Raw genomic sequence first — 21,299 nt, 5'->3', positions numbered from 1 at the left:
GGGAGGAGGAGGAGGACGTGCTCTCTCTGGCTGAGTGTCGGAGCCCCATGTAAGTGGCACCGTCGGCGGCAGCACTGTTAACCGCGCGGGCTCTGCATCAGGGGGAAGTCCGGACATTTACAAATTCCCCCCGGACGCTATTTTTAGCTTAAAAAGCCGGACATGTCCGGGGGAATCCGGACGAATGGTAACCCTACCTGTACCTCTCGCTCCGGTGGAGTACCAGTGTCACCGGGAGAGAGCTTGGCAGTCAATTATTGCGTCTTCACTAGAAGATCGCAGGGCTGCCCAGAGGGGGGGGCAAGTGGGGCAATTTGCCCTAGGCCCCGCAGGGGCCCCCATGAGAGTTTTTTGGGGCTCCTGGAACAGGGTCCTTCACTTGCTCCGGGGGCCCCGGAAAACTCTTGCGGGGCCTGGGCCCCCGGAGCTTCTTCCGCTCCGGGTCTTCGGGGGCAATTCGGCGGCTGGGGGTCCTTCCGCTCCGGGACCCGCTGCCGAAGTGCCCCAATGACCCGTGGCGGGGGGTCCTTCCGCTCTGGGACCCACCGCCGAAGTGCCCCGATGACCCGCGGTGGGGGGTCCTTCCGCCCCGGGACCCGCCGCCAAAGTGCTGAATCCTCTGGGTGGCCCTGCTGGATCGATTGCTCCGGAGGTAAGTGTAGACATGCCCTGAGTATCCCCATGTAGACCTGGCCAAGGAGCCAACTTCTGCCCTTGTTATAATAGGGAAATCAACAGGCTTGTGCCCTGTGACAGGCACACAGACTGGGGTTTTCAACATTGCTCTGCTTTGGCCTTAATCTGTTCCCATGGAAATGGATGGGACTCTTAGCAATGACTTAATGGAAGCACAGTTAGGCCAGTGTTGAGCATTTCTGACAATCCCACCTAGAATGGATTTGCCTAAAGGAGTAGGGGAAGGTCCAGTTTTGGCCTTGTCTCTAGTGGGGTCACAAGCAAGTTGGCTGCAGCCGTGGCTAGCTGGACTGAACTACAATGCAGAAGAACATGACTAGAGTAGAATGTGAATGGTATAAGTGCGGAATCCTGTCCTGTCTATCTTCAGCATGTGTACACTGCAGTTAAACAGCCCCCCGAGCCCGAGTCAGCTGGCACAGGCCAGCCACGAGTGTCTAATTGTAGGGTAGACATACCCGAAGTGACTAGAACATTGCTTTGAAATCGAGGTCTGTGCACTGCTTAAGTGGTTGGATCTGTGTATGCAGATGAATTTCACCCATGCTCAAGGCATGCACCTGCTTGAAGCTACGTTGCCCCACTCCAGCGGGTGGTCTCTTGGTATATATTTGCAGCCAGCTCTGCTTTGCGCTCCACACACTGCCCCTCCCAATAGGAAGGAGAGGATTTAGCCCTACTCTGCTGAGTAGGGCATGGCTTGGGAAAAGATGCCAGAGCCCTGCTAGCATGTCTCTCGCTTTGATATAGACATGGCCTTTTCCGAGCAAAAGCCAAAGCTTGTCTTGATCTAGGGATTGTTTTGAAATAATATTTATGGGGTAATCTCTTGTGGGGTGGGGAGAAGCAATTTTAAATTCCGCCTTCCAATCAGATTTGGTACATTTCTCTTGTGGGTATCTAAGCAACGGTTTTACACTAGGTTAAAAATAAATCCTAATTTGCCTTGTAGTCCCATGACAGAGTCCCTTTGAACTGGCAGATGATGAGGTCTGATTAAAATGGGCACTTGTGTTTGTAAACTCCTAGAGAGGAGTATTTATAAAGGTCTCCTTCCCATTCCCTGTGTGTCAAAAGTCTTGTGGGAGCATTGACCTCTCTGGAGTAGAAAAGTAGGACATGCATTTGCTAATTTAAAAACAAAAAATAGTCTTTTAGTCTAAATATTATTTTTGTTTTGAGGAGAAATGTCTTTCTCCATTGGAACTATTCCTGAGTCTTGAGCGCCATAAAACTTCCACTTTGTGTTACAAAGGCCTGATCCCTTCCCTGAGGAGCTCACAAACCAATGCCAGATACGACCCAATGAAGGAGATGGGTAGGGAGCGTGTGGAGGGGAGGGCATTTGTGGACCAGTTCAGGAAGGATGTTCCATGTGTAGGGCCAAGCTTGGAAGAAAGCTCAGGAGTCTGATATGGGGCCTTGAGGTTGTCATTATTAACTGAGTGAAGGAATAAGGAGGATCAATAAGAGAGGATGGGCAGAACTAAGTAGTGCCTTTGAAGGTGATGGCAAGAATTTTGAACTTAGTGTAGTGGGGAAGGAGCCAGTAGAGGGAATTGGATGGGGCTGATACAGCCTGAAGAACTGGCTAGGAAGATCTTAGCCCCCTCCAGTCCATGCAGCCACTGCTAAGATGGGGGTTGGGGAGGCCACATAGGGGAAGGGTATATACCCTAGGGACAGATGACTAGGGTCAGGAAGAGGTTTTTAGCTGTGCAGACAGAGAAAAGGTGAAATATTTTGGAGGAGGAGATGTGGACTGGATTCTCCTGGATGGGAGCGGCGGAGGGGATGGGGGGAAGAGGGGAGTTGAAGAGGACTCCCAGGTTATGAGAGGATAGTGTGCCCGGTGGGGAGGGTTTATGAAGGACATTGAGGCATTTAGTCTTAACTGTTGTATTAAGTTGACAAGAGGCCAAGCTCACTGGCAAAAGGTTGAAACCCTACATTCTTGTTGGCTGCAGTGAGAGACCCAGCCTACAGGTCAAATAACTGAACTGTCAGATCCACGCAGTCTGTGCTCCAGTGACTGACTCCTTGCTCTTGTCTTTCGCAGTCTCCTCCCCTTCACTCCCTCATTCATTGTGAAACTGGAGTCAGAACCCTGCTAAAATGGAACCATTTGGGGCCAACTGTTTTCAAACACCGTTGGAACTAGCCTGTTTTTTTTTTTTTTTAAGTGCTGTTTCAGTGGATTGTCTTAAAAACCTTATTGAGCAGCAACCCTTCTACAAACTACCCCATTAGCAAGGTATCTTGATACAGTTTGTATTCCGTGGTTTGTACCAGCAGGGGGTGTGGATGCAAATCATCTAACAGCCGAGTTTGTATTGCAGTAGTGCACAGAGGCCCCAACCAAGCTAATGGTGCAAGGTCCTGTACAAACTTAATACGGCCAGGGCCGGCTCCAGGCACCAGGCACCCAAGCTGGTGCTTGGAGCGGCACCTGGAGGGGGGCGGCGCGGCGCTCTGGCCGCGGGGGGGGGGGGGGGGGCCCGGCCCCCCCCCGGGGGCCCCCCCCCCCCCCCCCCCCCCCCGCGGGCGGTAAAAAAGCCAGAGCCGGCCCTGAATACGGCAGTCCCTGCCCAAATACTTTTCAACATGGTTACCATCCTGAATGTGGAAAAAGGGCAAATGAAGGTGAGTTCGAGCAATTGTGCCAGCAGGAAGTAGTGCAAGCAGAGCAGGCATGGGAAGTATAGGAAAGTGAGAGGTGATTTGAAGAAGACCCTCTGAAATCCTAGTTGTCTGGGGAGGAGAAGGCGCTATCTAGAGGAGAAAGTAGAAAGAAAACCTTTGCCTTGGTTAAATTTTAAGTCTCCAAATCTGGCCACAGGACTCTTCTGTAGCTGAAGAATTGGATTTTATGCTTGGAGATTTATGGAAATGAAGAAAGCTGTTTTGTATTGACATTAACTCTCACGGAACTGAATTTTTATAGGGTCATGACTGTGCTTGAATATTTGTATGTTTCCTGGAACAGTCTTTTATTTGCCTAAACGAAGAGTACAGAAAGCTGGGAGACCAGCTCTGACTGGGTGTGGTTCTTGGTTAATTATAGCTGCATTTGCAAGAATATTATTTTCATTTTGCGTGACTCAGAAATTGGCTGTTTTTCTAATTGTCATTGCAATTATTGACAAGATCTTGAGCCTTCCAAAGAATTAAATTCCCTTCTGGCCTACCCTTTGCTAATATGTGCTCTGCAGATGCCTTAGAATCTCTCCTCCTTGGTCTGTCCCTGGTTTCCCATCATTTCTAAGAATTGTTTGTGAAGTTGGTTCTTCTTTCTCTTCACTTTCATGACCAGCTGTTGAGACTTTTTGTCCTTCTGTTGGCACTTCTCAGGTTGTGTCTACCCGAGAGAGCTTACAGTGGCGCTGTTGTAAGATCTCTTGTGTAGCTGCTCTATGCTAACGGGAGAGAGCGCTTCCATCAATATAATTAATCTACCCCAACAAGCAGCGGTAGCTATGTCGGCGGGAGAAGCTTTCCTGCCAACATAGTGCTATGCACAGTGCCACTTATGCTGGTGTAACTTGTTGTTCGGGGAGTGTGTTTAATATTCACACCCCGAGTGACATAGGTTTTGCTGACATAAGTGATAGTGTAGACATAACCTCAAGCTCAGGGGATGGAGTTGGCCCTCTCACCTCAATTACAAGCAAGTCTGGATAGGTTCTTGGTGTCCTACTCCAGCCCCTTCATTTTGCTAGCAGCATTTTTCTTGCCTCTCCCATACGTTTGGCAGCTTTACCTCTACATGGCAGTGCAGGATACACAGTGCTATCTCCAAACCACACCATCGCTAACGTGGCCATCAATCTTGCTTCAGGCGACAAGGGGCTCGGAATAAGCAGAGCATCAGAGCACAACTGTCCATAGGAAGCAGGAATCTCCTGGCTGCCCTTAACCTGGGAGACTGTTTTATATCCTTCCTGATAGCCTCTCTTTACTCCCATTTGGATTAAATGGAAGTCAGTGAATTTGCAGTCCTCACTCAGGCAAAACTTCTGCTGAGGTCACTGGACCTAGTTCTACTCTCACAAAGCAGCAGTGACTGTTGGTGTCTGTGGATTTATGCTGGTGTAGGTGAGACCAGGTTCAGGACTGTGTGTAGACTTCAGGATGGGACTCGGTTTCTCATTGGTGACAATCAGCAAGACTTCTGGAACATTTACATGAACCTTCTTTTATTTGCGCTTGGTACTTTTCTGGATGTCTGTAACTTTGGTACTGAAGTTTCTCCTATATTTCTACTGCGTTTGATTTCTGAATTAAAGCACCTGTCAATCCAAGCAGCTAGAGTCGTTTCCCAATTAGCTGTTTCTACCTTGAAGTGTCTTCAAAAGCTGCACTTTAGGTCATGAATAAGCAGTTTGGAGGGCATTGTGGATCCTTGTTCTAACCAAGCTCTCTCTACTGGTTGTTGGCTTTGTAGATCAATGACGGAGATGCCAATACCTGATCTGTATGCTGTAAAGAGGTTTGGAATTGCCCCTTCTTAGGGGACCCCTTTACTTCACTTTCTTCCCTGCATTTGTTTAGGTTGGGTGTTCTAGGAAACCCAGGGGATGCTCCTCGTGCTGATGTACCAACTGGTACAGTAGCTTAGTGTCATGTGGGTTGTACATGCTATGAGAGATGAGTGAAGAGTCTCTGTCTCCTTCCTAATGGGTGGCTGTCCACAACACAGTCTCTTTCCCCACACCAACACATCAGGCACTGACTGGCACTCTTGGTTATTTTTAGCAGAGAGAGCAAGGAGTGAATGACCAGGCCTGGGTATGGAAATACATCCTCATCCTTAGGTGAGAAGCCTCCAGGTCAGGGTTAAGGCGTTTCGATGGGCCAATGCAGGGAAGGTTGCACTGCTGCTGACACTAACATACTGCACCTATTCTGTGCTTAAATAGAAAACACTATTCTCTCTGGAAATAGGAGACCGGCCATCTCCTGCAATGTTGTAATGATGTGCTCTATCTTTTGTGTTTGAGGCTGTTAATCCATCCTAGTTCATTATTCTTAGTAATCACCGAGTAATGGTTTGTCTGAGAGCTATTCAGACAGTGAAAAACTTTCCATGAAAGCTAAACATGACACAGATCTGTCCTACTGTATCTTCAAAGTGTGCTGCTAGGTGGATTGGCTTTCCCAGCACAGATGCTAGTGAGCAGACAAGTAGGAACTTGACTTTCCACTAGACCTCATTGTTGTTAGTTTGTATTGCAGTAGTGCATAGAGGTCCCACTGAGCTAAAGGTACAAGGTCCTGTACAAATTTAATATGACAGCCCCTGGCCCAAATAGTTAATCTAAATAGACAAGACAGCCAAATTTGGGAGACGGGCTGCATTATCCCCATCTGACCGATTGGGACCTAAGGCAGAGAAGGATTAAGTGACTTGCCCAGCATCACACAAGAAGCCCTTGGCAGAGCTGAGGATTGGACCCCAGCTCTTCTGAGTCCCTCTGCAGCACTCCAGCCACAAGACCATCCTTCCTCTTGGTAACCTGGGAAATGTGAGCAAATACTAGGCTTGCAAAAGCCACAAAAGAAACAAATGTTACCGTGACAGACCTAAAAATCCCAGTGTCAAAATTTGCAGCCAGGAAACTTGTGCAATAGATGGTATCAGCTGCATAGCAGGACAGACAATATCCGCTGGAAGCCAGCAAGGGCCTTTTCCTCACTGGCAGGGAGTATGTGATTACATGCTTGGATCTGGACAGGCAGAGGTACTGAACACGTAATCGAGATTTACTCATTACACGTGTAAACGTGCTAGATCCTTATTGATTCAGGAGGCAAAGGTGAAATCTATTCCCCAAGGAATAGAGAACTACCTCATTCCCCAGCTAGTAAAATCGTTATAGACACCAGCCAGGCCAAGTAACAGCCACCATACTACAATCAACCCAGAGTAACTCATGTCAGCTATCACCCCAGGGAATGAGCCAGCCATACACAGGGCTGAATTTAAGTGCAGGTGACTAATTTAGGAACTGTAAAGTGCTTCAGAACCTGTTGGCTGGTACATGCTCTTAGTTCAAAGTAGGAAGTGTTGCCGCAGAGGGATTTAACTAAACTTGAACAAAGGGTCTGTGTCACCATGCCAATGAGATGATTTAATTTTAATACCTGTAAGCCTCTGAGCATGCCCAATGTGAACTAGATTGTTTGCAGAAGTTTGAGCAGACTCAAGCTGAGCTGAGTGCTGGTGCAGAGTGCTGAGCCTTCCCGCCAACCAACCTGGCTCTTGAGTGTGTGTTGAGAGGTACAGGAGGGAAGAGATGTGCATGGGAGGGAGGGGGGACAAAGGGTTGAAAAGAGGAGAGAAGAAGCCACAGGAGGAGACAAATACAGGAAGAGAACTGTTGGAAGGGCAGCTATATAAATTGGTATTAGATTGAACACCTGAACTGCACTCCATTATATTCCTTCAACTTCAACCCCTCTGTTATGAAAATCAGGGCAGAAACTGACTGTGAGCATAATCCTCTGGTCCAAGGAAGGGCTGTGGAAGACCCTTGGACAGAGTGGGACATAGTGGAGCCATGTGGGAGCTGCATTCCCTGGCACCCACACGTTTCGCCCCCCCCTCCCCTGGGTTCCATCCTCTTAGCACAGGAGGGAGGTTTGAGGGTGGCCTGTCATGTAGCTAGTGGATCCCCAACATCCACTGGCTAAATATCTCATGCTGCATCTGTTGAGCTTACTCAGCCTTGAGGCTACAATAAGCAACCACAGAGCAGCTTCCAGTGCCACTTGTGGTCTAGGATGGGAGAATTGTCACCCACCTGGCGCTGCTAATGCCTGTGTGTACAGGGTGTGTGCAGGGAGCAGGGTTTCACTTTTGCTTGTCTCTAGCTGAAGTACGTGTGTGGCATAAAGTACGCATGATCAGGTGGCCCCATGCCCTGAAAATATCTTGCTGCTTTAGCCTGAGGATTTATTGACTAACCCGCTGAAAGTCTTTCTGGATGCCCATCCCTCTGAATGGTCTCATTAAGGTGTTCTGCCTGCCTGCCTTGTGCGCGCTGGAGTTTTGGAGAAGAACGGTTTTTCCCTTCCTTCCCCTCCAAGCTGTATTCAGCCGGGCACATTCTTTCACCTTTATCAATGCTGCATTTTGCAGGTCCTTGTTAAGTTGCTAAATGGAATTTTTATTGCTGTGGACCATAGTTGAGCTTAATCCGGGGATGGGCAAACTTTTTGGCCCGAGGGCCACATTGGGGTTGCAAAACTGTAAGGAGGGCCAGGTAGGGAAGGTTGTGCCTCCCCAAACAGCCTGGCCCCGCCCCCTATCCGCCCCCCTCCCATATCCTACCCCCTGACTGCCCCCCCTCAGAATCCCCAACCCATCCAACCCCCCCTTCTTGTCCCCTAACCACCCCCTCCCAGGACCCCCCGCCCCTAACTGCCCCCGGGACCCCACCCCCTATCCAACCTCCCTGCTCCCAGTCTCCTGACAGGCCCCCTGGTACGCCCATGCTTATCCACCCCCTCCCCCATCCCCTGACAGCCCCCCAGAACCTCTGCCCCATCCGACCACCCCCTGCTCCCTGTCCCCTGACTGCCCCCCAGAACCCCCCCTCCCGTTATCCAACCCCCTGGCCCCCGCCCCCTTACCATGCCGCTCAGAGCAGCATGTCTGGCAGCCGCGCCGCCCGGCCGGAGCCAGACACGCTGCCGTGCTATTCAGCAGGAGTGCGCAACCCCGCCACCTAGAGCGCTGCCTGCATGGCTGTGGGGGAGGGAGGACAGCAGGGGAGGGGCCGGGGGCTAGCCTCCCCAGCCGGGCAGGATGGTCCCCGCAGGCCATAGTTTGCCCACCTCTGGCTTAATCCTTAAACAGTTTCCGGTTTGATTCTATCTTTCTAGGCCCTCTTTGTGTCACTAGGATCATATATTAAGGAAGAGTATATTTTTCTGTCTCTGGCTTCCACTGATTTGGCGAACATATTATACATAAAACCTAATCTTATATTCTAGCTAGGTGAGCTAGTTACTTTTCTAAACAGGCCTGGAGCCGATTGGTTTGGCATACTGAAGCCATAGCTGGAAATCAGCATAACATGTTAATGTGTTGTGTAGAAAACGGAGACCTTGCGGTGTAAATGGCATTAGAAATGTAAAGCTAAACTGGTAACTGCAATAGGATTTGTAGTTGTGTGGGAAAGAGTTTAGTGTTGTTACAAAATGTAACCTTAGATTATAAAATAACAATTCATCTTAAAATCAGAAAACTCCTACGATCGGTAGTGACTAACTCCCAGCAATGCACTTGCTGAAGCTTAATGGAATGAAGTGTTGCGTGCATACCTGTTTAGCATGTGAACTAGTCTAATGACCTCTTGTTAGGTGACAGGGTTATTTTTGTCATCCTTACCTTTGGGACAAAAGAACATGGATGTCAGAAGTTTGCTAATGATAGCAACAATTAAATTTTATGCTGCATTAATTGTCAGGGACAATATAAGTAACAAAAGTAAACTGCCCATAAATCTCTTTTTAAGACAGGTGGGGTTGCTTCATGAAGTAGAAGTTAGGAACATTGTGTGCCTGGGTGGTTTACTACTTTGTCATATCCTAGTCTTGTTTGTACAGCAACAGAGCATAAACTCCTGCCTAGTAATGGGACTGTGTAAATGTCTGTTGTTCAGGAACTGCCCTTTTTAAACACAAACTTCCGTACAACATCCTCCCTACAGACTTGCTGTAATAAAGCTAGGTCAGAGGCTAGGCTAGTGCCTATGAAGATTTCAGTGAAGTGTGAGGCAAATTGCCTCTTTGCCCTTTTCTTCACTGCTTAAAAAAAGTAAGCGTGTGTGTGTATTTTTTTTGTTACCGCAGGCTAACAAACATGTGTGAGCTAGCCTGAGGTAAAATCACAGTGAAGACAAGGCATTTTGGCCCAGATCCACTGAAGGTATGTCTACATTGCAGTTAGACACCCATGTCTGGCCTGTGCCTGCTGGCTGGAGCTAAGGGATTGTTTAATTGCTGTGTAGACATTCAGGCTCTGGCTGCAGCCCAAGCTCTGGGACCCTCCCACCTCGCAGGGAACGTCTGCACTGCAATTAAATAGCCCCTGAGCCAACTGGCACAGGCCAGCTGCTGGGTTTTAATTGCAGTGTAGACATACCCAAAGGGGGACTGTAGCTAGGCGATACTCACTGGCGCGGCGCCTCCTGCTGGTCATCTTGGGAATTAGCTCAACTCCAGCTCCCAGGAGCGCCTCCTTCTGGCCGGTGTTTTGCCTGCCTTAGGCCCCGTGTCCCTCCCAGACCCCGGTGCCCCTTTCCTCAGGGTTCTGCCCCCAGCAGTACCCCCTTACTCTGGGTTTCCCCTCCTAGGGGATCCCCCAACCCTCTAAACCCATCTTGCCTCAGTGGCTACTGCCAGTCATCATCTAGCCCCCACTCACTGGGGCAAACTGCAGTCTGTAATGGCCACTCATCATTGGCAAGGGGGTTAGGACCTGCTGCCTTTGCCTAACCCCCAAGGCCTGCAGCCTGGGGGTTACCAGGCTGGAGCTCCCCAGCTCCCTTTGCCCTTCCCCAGCACTGCTCCAGTTCAGGTACCTTATTCCCAGACAGCTAGGTCCTTCTCTCTCCACAGTGAGAGTGAGAGAGAGAGAGAGTAGCTCCTGGCCTCCAGCCCTCTTATCAGGACCTGCTGGACCCTGATTGAGCTGGCTACACCTGTGGTCAGCCACTCCCTCAGCTGCTCTCAGTCCCTGTTCTCCAGGAGTGGGGCAGCCACCCCACTACAGGGACTTAGGTGGCAAGTCCTAGTTTTAGGCTCCACTGTGATCCCCAACATTCCTGCTGAACTCTGTATTTGCCTAAACGTTCAGGGTAACAGTTCCCTTGGTGCCCAGGTTTCTCCCTCTGACCTTTCGCGCTGCTGCCAAGCTCTAGGTATCCAAATGCCGGTCTCCTGCCTCTGCTTGAGTGGTAGAAAGGATTATGGAATCATAGAACCGTAGGACAGGAAGGGACCTGGAGAGGTCATTTAGTCCAGTCCCCTGCACTCAAGGCAGGACTAACTATTATCTAGACCATCCCTGACGGGTTTTATCTAACCCGCTCTTAAAAATCTCCAACGATGGAGATTCCGCAACCTCCTTAGACAGTTTATTCCAGTGCTCAACTATAACTTCCTGATAGTTAGGAAGTTTTTCCTAATGTCCAACCTAAACCACCCTTGCTACAATTTAAGCCCATTGCTTCTTGTCCTATCCTAAGAGGTTAAGGAGAACAATTTTTCTCCCTCCTCCTTGTACTTATTCACTTGAAAACTGTTATCATGTCCCCTCTGTCTTTGCTTCTCCAGAGTAAACAAACCCATTTTTTTCAATCTGTCCTCATAGGTCAGGTTTTCTAGACCGTTAATCATTTTTGTTGGTCTTCTCTGGACTTTCTCCAATTTGTCCACATCTTTCCTGAAATGTGGCGCTCAGAACTGGACACAATACTCCAGTTGAGGCCTAATCAATGCGGAGTAGAGCGGAAGAATTACTTTTCGTGTCTTGCTTACAACACTCCTGCTAATACATCCCAGAATGATGTTTGCTTTTTTTTTTTTTCAGCAGTGTAACACTGTTGACTCATATTTAGCATGTGATCCACTATGACCCGTCGATCCCTTTCTGCAGTATTCCCATTTTGTATGTGTGCAACTGATTGTTCCTTCCTATGTGGAGTACTTTGCATTTGTCCTTATTGAATTTCATCCTGTTTACTTCAGACCATGTTTCCAGTTTGTCCAGATCATTTTGAATTTTAATCCTATCCTCCAAAGCACTTGTAAGCCCTCCCAGCTTGGTATCCACATTAGACTAGAAGGTCTCCCACACCTCTGAAGAGTGTGCTCTAGTCTAATAATAAATCTATGAGAGATTCTGATGTTGGCGTCCCTCAGTCTCTCCTGTTGAAGTTGTTCCAGTGGATATAAATATAAAGAGTCACAGGAGCCAGGGGACTCGATTCTGGGTCACCCACCTTCCAGGTGGGTGCACTAAGCACTGGTCTCTAGACTTGTTCTCCCTCTCTGGACCTAATGACTCCACAATTATTTATACCCAGTGGAACCATTTCAACAGTATGTCCACAATAGCGAAAGGGGGACCATATGTAATTCTCCACTGGTGCAGCTTAGCCATTGGTGGAAGCTGTAGTGCAGACAGGGCTCTGGTGTCTTTACCACTGTATTATTGAACTCTGCTCAGAGCAGGTCTAGACTATGCTGTGGTAAAAATGCATGAAGGCCTCAGCCCTGTCTACACTACAATTTCTATCAACAGTAGTGAAAGCTAGCAGAGCATCAGCCATGAACCAAAGAAATCCCCCTCCAAGTTGATACAGTGGATTAAACCATAGGGACTCCTATTAGGGAGGTGTACTTTTGAGAATGTGATACCTTAAGTATTATCAGTACCAAAGTACTATCAATGGAAGAGAATATTTGGCATGTTGGTATAGGGTCAAATTCTCCTCAGACAATGGGGTGGCACTGTATAACTGAGAAGAGAATGTAACCCCTAACTACCAGGTTAGTTCAGATTTTCCTTAGTTGTGACACTGAGGGAAGGTTTTGTGGAGAAGCCGAGAACAAGCATTTCAGTTTCTATATCGACACGGCTGTCCTGGTACCACTGCCCTTAAATCCGGTCCTGTTCGTGCCCTGTTCTAGCGTTAATGATATTTATGGGAATGCTGGTAGGAATGTTAACCTGACCTGTAGTCTAAAACTTGGTTTCAGGGGTGGGTGTGGAAGGGAAGTGTTTTCCATAGGAGACAATTTATGTGTAGGAAGCTCAACTAGGAACATTCTTAATATTTAATTATTTTGTGATGGAATCTGTATTTAACACTCAGGTTGAAGGGGAACCAGCTAGTGTATGAATATCCTGTCGAATGATGATTTTCAGGGAATCCATATTAAGTTCAATGGCTTCTTTCACTTGACCCATATATTTTGAACCAAAACACTTTACGCCTTTTGGCTTCCATAATATTAAAATAACAGAGCCCTTCTTGGAGGCAGCATTTATTAAAGAGCTGAACCTCTGTTTCTAGCCAGTTTGAGGTCTGATCCATTGAACCTGACTTCAATGGTAACTTCATGCGTGGAACTTTTGCCAGTTCGGCCTTCATTTTGTATCCAGAATGTGACTATTTTGTTTGTTGTTGGTAGGAAAGCACATGGTGCACAGTGACTTGTTAGTTTATCTGGTGAATAAAGACAGCCTAGAGGGAGTGGGGCCAACTTTCTTATGCCCAGTAAGATCTTTTGTTTTATGTGAACAGCTAATGGTAAACCAAGGCTGGACAATAGAGGCTGATGGGAGAACCCATAGCAAATATTCCACCAAGTGTCAAGCTGTCCGGTACCCTGAGCATTTGACTGAGAACAAGAAACTACTTAGTGCTAGTCCTGGCTCTGGCACTGGGTACTTTGTGGCCTTGATCAAGTCACTTAGCCTTTCTATTGCAGTTCCCCATATGTAGAATGAGGCTAGAAAGACCCTCTACCTCTAGAGAAGTGTGTGGTCTCTCAAATAATAAAGTAGGCTTTGTGTGGTGATTAATTGGGTTAATATTTGCACAGTAAAGCTCTGTAAGTACAAGAGGGATCTGAGAGGAGCTAAATCCATTGAGGCAATGAGATGTGTAAAGTCATGCTACCAATGAAAGTTAGACCAAAACAGCGCCATCTTTGATGGACCAATTATTTCCATTTGGCTTTGTCAAAAATCTGTGTTGCTGTAATGAAATAACAGCAGTGGGAACAGCTGGGGGCTTACGCTAATAAATAAATTAATGGAGATATCTTATCTCCTAGAACTGGAAGGGACCTTGAAAGGTCATTGAGTCCAGCCCCCTGCCTTCACTAGCAGGACTAAGTACTGATTTTACCCCAGATCCCTAAGTGGCCCCCTCAAGGATTGAACTCACAACCCTGGGTTTAGCAGGCCAATGCTCAAACCACTGAACTATCCCACCCCCCATGTAACACCATGGGTTTTGTTGGGATAAACCTGACTTATACCAGTGTAAATGGTATCTGAATTGGGCCCTGTGAGTATTTTGTTCTTATTAAAAAGAACAGGAGTACTTGTGGCACCTTAGAGACTAACAAATTTATTAGAGCATAAGCTTTTGTGGGCTACAGCCCACTTCTTCGGATGCATATAGAGTGAAACATATATTGAGGAGATATATATACAGAGAGCATGAACAGGTGGGAGTTGTCTTACCAACTCTGAGAGGCCAATTAAGTAAGAGAAAAAAAAAATGTAACAATTTGGCTTACGCAGAGCCAGTGCCTTTGCATAAACACTTGATAGGTTACGTAGGGCACTTAAAGGGAGGGTTCTCACACTCTCATAGCATTCACCTTAACAGAAAGATCATCTTGGCTCATCTCCCCTCCCATTTATGGTCACGTCCTCATCTCCCTGCCACGTGCAATTACTTGTCTGTGTCTTCTAGTAAACTACTGAATTTTCTGTAAATGAACCTTGGGGTTTTTTTTTGTCTGGTTGGAATTCCAGGAATGTCTGAGGAAAGTGAGGTCCCAATCATGCAAAGCACTAAGCAGGTGCTTAACTTTAAGTGCTTTAAGTTCCAATGAAGAAAGTGGAGTTACTCACATTCTTAAAGTCAAGCACATGCTTATGTAGCGTTGTTATGAAATCTGTACAAGACACGTGGCATTTCTGTTGTGTTTCAGTGAACTAAATTTCTCTGAAATTGCCATGTGAATAAAGTTATATTCCTGATCAAGAGAATACTCAATGGACTATTTCCTTGGTACGAACACAAGATGTCTCATGGCATTGCGTGCTGGGATTATTGGTTTACAGACACCATCCTCTCAGTCCAACAGTCTGTTTTGCCACAAAATATAGTTCTCCTTGGAAGTAAAAATGGTGGATTTTGCAAAATGTGGGCTGAGATTTATATATATTTCTAGCACCAAGTAACTAATCTGTAGCTACATGTGGTTTCCTTTTCTCCTTTAGCCAGTTGTTGGATTCAAGGGTCATAGCCTGCTTGTGGAACTCCCATTGACATCTGTGGGAGTGGTGTGCAAACACTGAAGATAGAATATGGCCTCTCTACTCTTTTTTTTCCAGACAGCAGAATAAGCTTGGACTATCCCAGCACTCCAGTGACATTGCCAACCTGCAATGCTGCAATTCCCAAGAGGAACCCTGTTCTAATGCAATATCTTTCCATTAGTTCTGCTATCCTAAATCTACTGCTATTTACAGATTTGGATCCAGAAACGTAGCATTTTTCCTTTACCAGTGGCAGCTGCTTGGGGGCAGATGTATCTGCTATGCAGTCTTTTGGCCGATCAGTGCTAAAATGACCTTGGTTAAGCTAGAAAATCTGAACCAATCACCATTTCAGATTGCCTTGTTCTAGGATGATCTGCATTCTTCACTAAAGGGGGTGGGTAGGGGGCAGCAAGATAAACTGGAAAAACCAGCTATTGTGTAGCTACTCCCTTCATTTATTGTATTGATCGTGTTCTGCCCTTGTTCAGGCACTGGTTTATTACACAGAGTGGGTTATACACAAAAGGTTCATTGCACGGTCCAGGTTCTGGTACCTTATGTCCAGGTGGCTTACCAGGTCCAGACAATAGCATCAGCATATATGACTATCAGCAAATTTCTTAATATGGAAGAAACCAATACTTGGATTTGAATCCCTCACAGTGATAGAAAACCATCACCGCTGGTCCTGCACGAACAAGCGTCAGAGCTAATTTCTGTATGGTGGAAGGCCACAATCAAGCCCAATCTTGTGATCCCTGGGCACCCAAAAATCCTATTGACGCTCATGATAAGGAAAGCAAGATCAGCTTCAGATTATTATCCCTGGCATTCTAGTAGAGCTCAGAGGCCCTATTGTGCTAGGTACTGTACATACATATAGTAAGAGACTTCAATACTTAGACCAAGTAGACAAGACAGACAAAGGAATAAGTGCTATTGTCCCCATTTTATGTGGGGAATGACAGCACAAAGATTAAGTGACTTTCCCAGAGTCTAACAAGAAGTCTGTGGCAGAGCTGGGAAATGAGCCTAAATCTCCTAATGCCCACTCCAGGGCATTAACCACAGGACCATCTTCCCCTCAAATTTCTGCCCTGCGTTAATGCCCACTCATTAATGGGACAAACGAATTATGTTGCCAAGAATGACCCTTCCCTGATCAGTCTTATGCTTTATTAGCAACATGAATGCCAGCATGACTCTCTCATTGCTACAACATGTTAAACACCTTGGAAATGTTTCCTTAAACTCTAGGTCAGTCTTATGAAATCCGTCTACTTGAGAATAGGAAATTGGGAGAGTTTCAAGATTTAAACACAAAATATGTAAAGGTAAGGAGAAATATAGATTTCTTTTCTTCCTGCTACTACATACAGACACAAATCAAGGCCCTGACCGTGCTTATCATGGAGGACAATGGGAGATATTTTGCCATTGACTTTAATGGGAGCAGGACTGAAGGCCTAATGCCTGAGTTGGTTAGAGCTGCCTGTGCAGTTTTGCTTTGCAGGGTTTCATCTAAACCTTTGCTTTGGTTACAATCATGCCCTCAGAGTTCCACTCTGAGTTTTGGGTTCAGATGAATCCCAAAATTCAAAGCTAAACTGGGCTGAAACCATTGAGCGTCACTTCATCTACTGGCTTAACCCATGCAAAGCTATAAACCAACCCCAGGTTCAACGCACCTGGGCTCAGATACGTGTTCAGAAGGAGGACTCCAGCTTTGCACATAGCTTTCTCACACAGGTCTTACACAGCTCAAGTTTACATTCGTGGTGGACTCAACCCACAACATACAGAACTACCTCCTGAGTTCTGGGTTGTTTGACTCGGGGGTTTGGATTTTACAAATACAGGGATTTTGCAAAATTTGGATCCAGATCTTGGTTCTGGTTTCAAGCCCTCCTTGCCCAAATTCTTGTGGTTGTGATCCAGGGATTTTCATTAGAGAAGGGCCATTTGCAAAATTTGGATCCAGATCTGGATTTAGACCATCTCCAAAGTTCAAGCATATTTGAATTCCATGTTTTTATTCAGCCCACGACAGGAAGGATTTATAAAACGTGGCTCTGGGTTCAGATTTGCACACACGCTCTCTTGCTAGGAGAGCAAGCAAGTGCTTGGATCTAGGTTTTGGTTTGGGCCTTTCTCTAATGTTATATGCAAAATTAATCTCTCACTTCCATTCTGAATGGATGGCAACAGCAAGACAATGGACTTGGAAACTGGGAGGTGAGGGATAATTAGCTTGTGGTAGTGCAGCACTTTGCATTTGCAAAGCAATACATTAGTACAAAGTCTCTTTGGCTTTGCCTGCATTGGGCATTTGCCCTGATTCTGGCCATTTGGTCTCTGGCCATTGATGTAGCTGCACCAGTTCAAACCTGAAGTGAAAGGGGAGCAAGCTCTGCTGGTGCAAACAGGCTTTCGTAGTCTACACTGGAAGAGGTGCACTGGGGCAAACCCTACATCAATGGCTTGGCCGTCGATTGCTGGAATCAAGGAAAATTCCCACTGACAAGGCCTCTGAAGTTCAAAGAGAGCATTGCCTTGATGAACCATCTCTCAATGGAATTTGACATAAATGGAGATGGGTGGCTTTCATTGGGACACTCTGATCTCCTCCTCGATGGGAGTTGGACACATGGAGAAGGAACAGATCAGACCCCCATCTCTGACACTGGGAAACCAAACTCCTCTCCGGAAAAGGGCTTCTGGCTCCCCTAATTCATCTTGCCCTCCTCTCTTAACAGAGCATCCTTCGGGTGGTTTTCCATGATCGGCGTCTGCAATACACAGAACACCAGCAGCTGGAGGGCTGGAGATGGAGCCGGCCTGGGGACCGCATCCTTGATATAGGTGAGATTATTTCATTATGGTTCCCATAAAGTGTTTGGAGCTGGCTGTGAGCTGCGTGAAGGATTTTTCAGAGTTTGCTTTTTTAGAAAAATTGTAATGGTGTGTGCATGTGCAGGGAGGGGTGAAAGAAACCACAGCTGCATTGGTTTAAACTGGATACCTCGTTGGTTGTCTTGGCTTTTCAAATGAGTCTGGTAATTGTATGAAAACTTGGTTGGTTGTCTTCAATTTAATATTTTTAAAATTTTAGGGGTTTTCTTCTACAGATATCCCACTGTCAGTCGGTATCTTAGATCCCAGGGCCAGCCCGACCCAGCTAAACACTGTTGAATTTCTGTGGGATCCGTCCAAAAGAGCATCTGCATTCATTCAGGTAAGGAATGAATGGATTTGCATGCAGTAAATGGTATGGTATGATGGAATAAGGATACACAGAGACTGAAAAACTATCTGAGGTGTGGGAAAGAAATATACTAAGGAAAATACCCGTACTCCATCGATGAGTGTGTGCATTGATGTCCTATTTATAGGATACTCAGGTGTGCCAATTTAGCTTTTTGGGGGTGGGGCTGCATCTTCTATTCTTAACACATAGCACAGGCCCTGTTGTAGGTAGAATGATCTGTATGTCTCTTTAAATATCCACTCTTCTCTTAAAGATGGGTTTCATTTATGGGGGGGGAAAGGCCATAAACTCTAGTTTTGCAAACACCCCAAATGGCTCAGTGTCTGCAAAATCTCAGACTTCATGGGGCTTTCCCATCCTTAATATCAAGTATCTATTTTTTTTAAATCTGTATGTATGCGACACCAAAGCCTGCTTTTCTATATGTTCAGTTTTTCTCCAGGCTGCTTGTCCTGTCACTCTTCTGAATTCTCTTTATTTTGTTCTGAACTCTTTCTATGTTTCCTCCAGAAAATAAGAGATGGGCCGGAACTAAACTTGAAACCCACACTTGCATATACCCCTGAACTTCGGGGGCTTGAAATTCAGATCTTTTGCAATTTTGAGCCATCTCTAGTTATAAAGACAGCTTCTGTTTTGCCAGGTACATTGTATCAGCACAGAATTTACGCCAAGGAAACATGGTGGAGAGAAAGGGGTGCCCTTCAGGATACAAATCGACACATTTAAACAGAATGAGAATGGCGAATATACCGAACACTTGCATTCTGCAAGCTGCCAGATCAAAGTGTTCAAGGTATGGGCTAGTTCGGTTTTCCCAAATTCTCTCTGGAGTTCGAGACACGGGGAATGTTGCTCTTGCTGTGTGCAAGGTTTTAAAAATGTTTGTTAGTATTTCAGGCATTACAATAAAGCAAAAGAATAAAGGTATTAAACAGGTGGCGCTCGTACTCTTATCAGTAGTACCCGTTATGGAAAAGGCACAACATCCTAGCACACCAAGCAACAGAGATCTCAAAGTGCACTGCACAGCTAGCTACGTTCAGTGGACCGGCTTCATGCACTCAGACAGAGATCTGCCCAGATCTCAGTCCTTTCTGTTCTCTGGATTTTTAAACAATCAACTCTGCTTGGAGGGGCTAACAGCTCCTTTGGAAGGCACCAATGCACAGAATAGAGCTCTCATATCAGAGTCTCTTCAACCGTAAAAGATATTGCTCATTGAGTCACCAATAGCGGGAAAGAATTAGCCATAGAGATGGTGTGTATATTCTACCTGTTCCAGTCCCGGCACTTGGTAACTTCTGTCACTGCCTGTTAAGATACCAAAGCCAACCTTTGCTCTATTACAGTGGTCCCCAACCCGTTCCATGGGGCGGGTGCCGGATGACTAGCCGCCGAGGACCGTAGCCGCCAGACAAGCAGCCATCGAAATGCCACCGTGAAGCGGCAATGTTAAGAGGCGTCGCCGCCAAAATTCGGCCGCATTTTGGCGGTAGCGCTTCTTGACGTTGCCGCTTCTTGGCGGCATTTTGGCGGCTGCTTTTCTGGCGGCCAGTAGGCGGGCGCACAAGGGTGCCCGGCGGGCGCCATGACGCCCGCAGGCACCGCATTGGAGACCCCTGATCTATTACATTGTATAAATCCAGAGTGTTTTCACTGGCTTCAGTGGCATGCTCTCGATTTACACCCATAGAGCTGAGAGCAGAATCTGGCTCCTTTTTTAGTTTAGTTAGTTTTTAGTTAGCTCTTCCTGAGTAGCGGAGGAGAATAACGACTCCCTAGACTACTCTCAGATAAGCCCTCGAGAAGGGCCTTAAATGTTGCAAGTAGTTCTCCTCTATGCCACACAACGGAGAGGAAGATGGGCAGCCTAGTTCTTGGTCTCTGTTTATGTTTGAAGCTTTTTGGCAAACCTGGAATGAGCAGGTACTCGAATCCATTTCGGGACTGGTGATCAGGGTTTGTTAGCTCTGAATCTAAACTTCCCCATAGCCTGGAGGGGGTCATGGGGGCTGGATTTGGTGATCCACTCTGACCCCTCTTTAGCTTTCATAACATCTACAGTCCCTGGAGAAATAACACAGGTGTTCATTGAAGTGTGTTCCTCCATCAGAGATTCAGGCTCTAAAATAGTATCAAATCCTGTGAAAGCAAACAGCTTGTGTAGCACTCAACATGTTTAGGAAATGCTACAGGCATGGCAATATTAACAAAGGATGTTGTAGATACAGTAGAGGTTTTTCTATGAACTGCTGCTTGGAAAATAGAGGCCTTATCCTGCCCTTGTTTCATGTATAGAAAGCCCATTGATGTCAATGAGGCTTTTGTGCACAGATCAGATGAAACCTATGGCCCCCTGTTACCCACCCTGTGAAGCGAGGCATAAGGAAAAGCTTGTGCTCTGTGCTTCTAGCCTAAGGGAGCTGACAGAAAGCAGAAAACTGACCGAGAGAAAATGGAGAAGAAGACTGCCCAAGAGAAGGAGAAATACCAGCCCTCCTATGATACGACCATTCTCACAGAGGTAAGATGCTTCAGTCATGTACAGCACACTGGTTTAATATGTCGGGCCACACACTTAAAATGACAAAAGGAATGACTTCTGCACTGGGTTGAATGAGTTTGTGGGGATCCACTCGGCAAGGTCTCATTGAGACTGAGAGCTTAATGAAACTATATAAAAGGGATTAGACTTTTCATAAAAAGCTATATTAGATGGAACTAAAGTTTATAAGGAATATTGGACCCTTATGCTTTAGAGCATAAACCAGCCATTAACTGGGTTAAGGAGCGATTGTCTTTCACCTCCCACCACCCCCTGAACTGTCCCCTCCAAATAAGTGTCCCATACATGTGGCTTACACTTCCCTGTGAACCATCTGGTACTGGGTGGAGTCTGACAGGATGCTGGAAGAGATGGTCTGATCCAATTGGCAATTCCCTTTCCTTCATGGATGTCCTTTAGAACAAGCCATTCTAGTGAGCTTGGTCTTTGCTAGCTTCACTCTACGATGGGCTCACGTTTGAAGAATGTTGTGTGTGTGGTATGGGTCATATGAGATCTACTTTTTCTTCTTTTTAACATCATGATTACACTGTGCACTAAAGCTTGTGCATAACCTGTATTGGGCTGCAGAAGCACCAGCCAAGGGCACCTTTATAATCTGTTTAGGAGTCAGGTACCACCTTCCTTATGGGAATGTTCTACAGGCTGGCATTTTAGTCCTGGAACTGCCGCTGATGGGAAGATCA

General features: G+C 46.6%; 1 protein-coding gene across 1 annotated transcript in view; it reads left to right on the top strand.

Annotated features, from left to right (window-relative positions):
- Window positions 1–21,299, top strand: part of TFCP2L1 (transcription factor CP2 like 1) — a 40,148-nt gene that overhangs the window by 8,474 nt on the left and 10,375 nt on the right. Inside the window, exons 3-7 of the mRNA XM_024197599.2 lie at window positions 16,034–16,110; window positions 17,533–17,638; window positions 17,905–18,011; window positions 18,688–18,840; window positions 20,461–20,571. Of these exons, the coding sequence (XP_024053367.1) occupies window positions 16,034–16,110; window positions 17,533–17,638; window positions 17,905–18,011; window positions 18,688–18,840; window positions 20,461–20,571 (554 nt within the window). The remainder of the gene's footprint in view (window positions 1–16,033; window positions 16,111–17,532; window positions 17,639–17,904; window positions 18,012–18,687; window positions 18,841–20,460; window positions 20,572–21,299) is intronic.

The sequence above is a fragment of the Terrapene carolina genome, unplaced genomic scaffold (genome assembly GCF_002925995.2).
Source record: "Terrapene carolina triunguis isolate 2854851 unplaced genomic scaffold, T_m_triunguis-2.0 Scaffold62, whole genome shotgun sequence".
Taxonomy (NCBI): Eukaryota; Metazoa; Chordata; order Testudines; family Emydidae; genus Terrapene; species Terrapene triunguis.
This window is presented reverse-complemented; position numbering and strand designations above follow the sequence as displayed.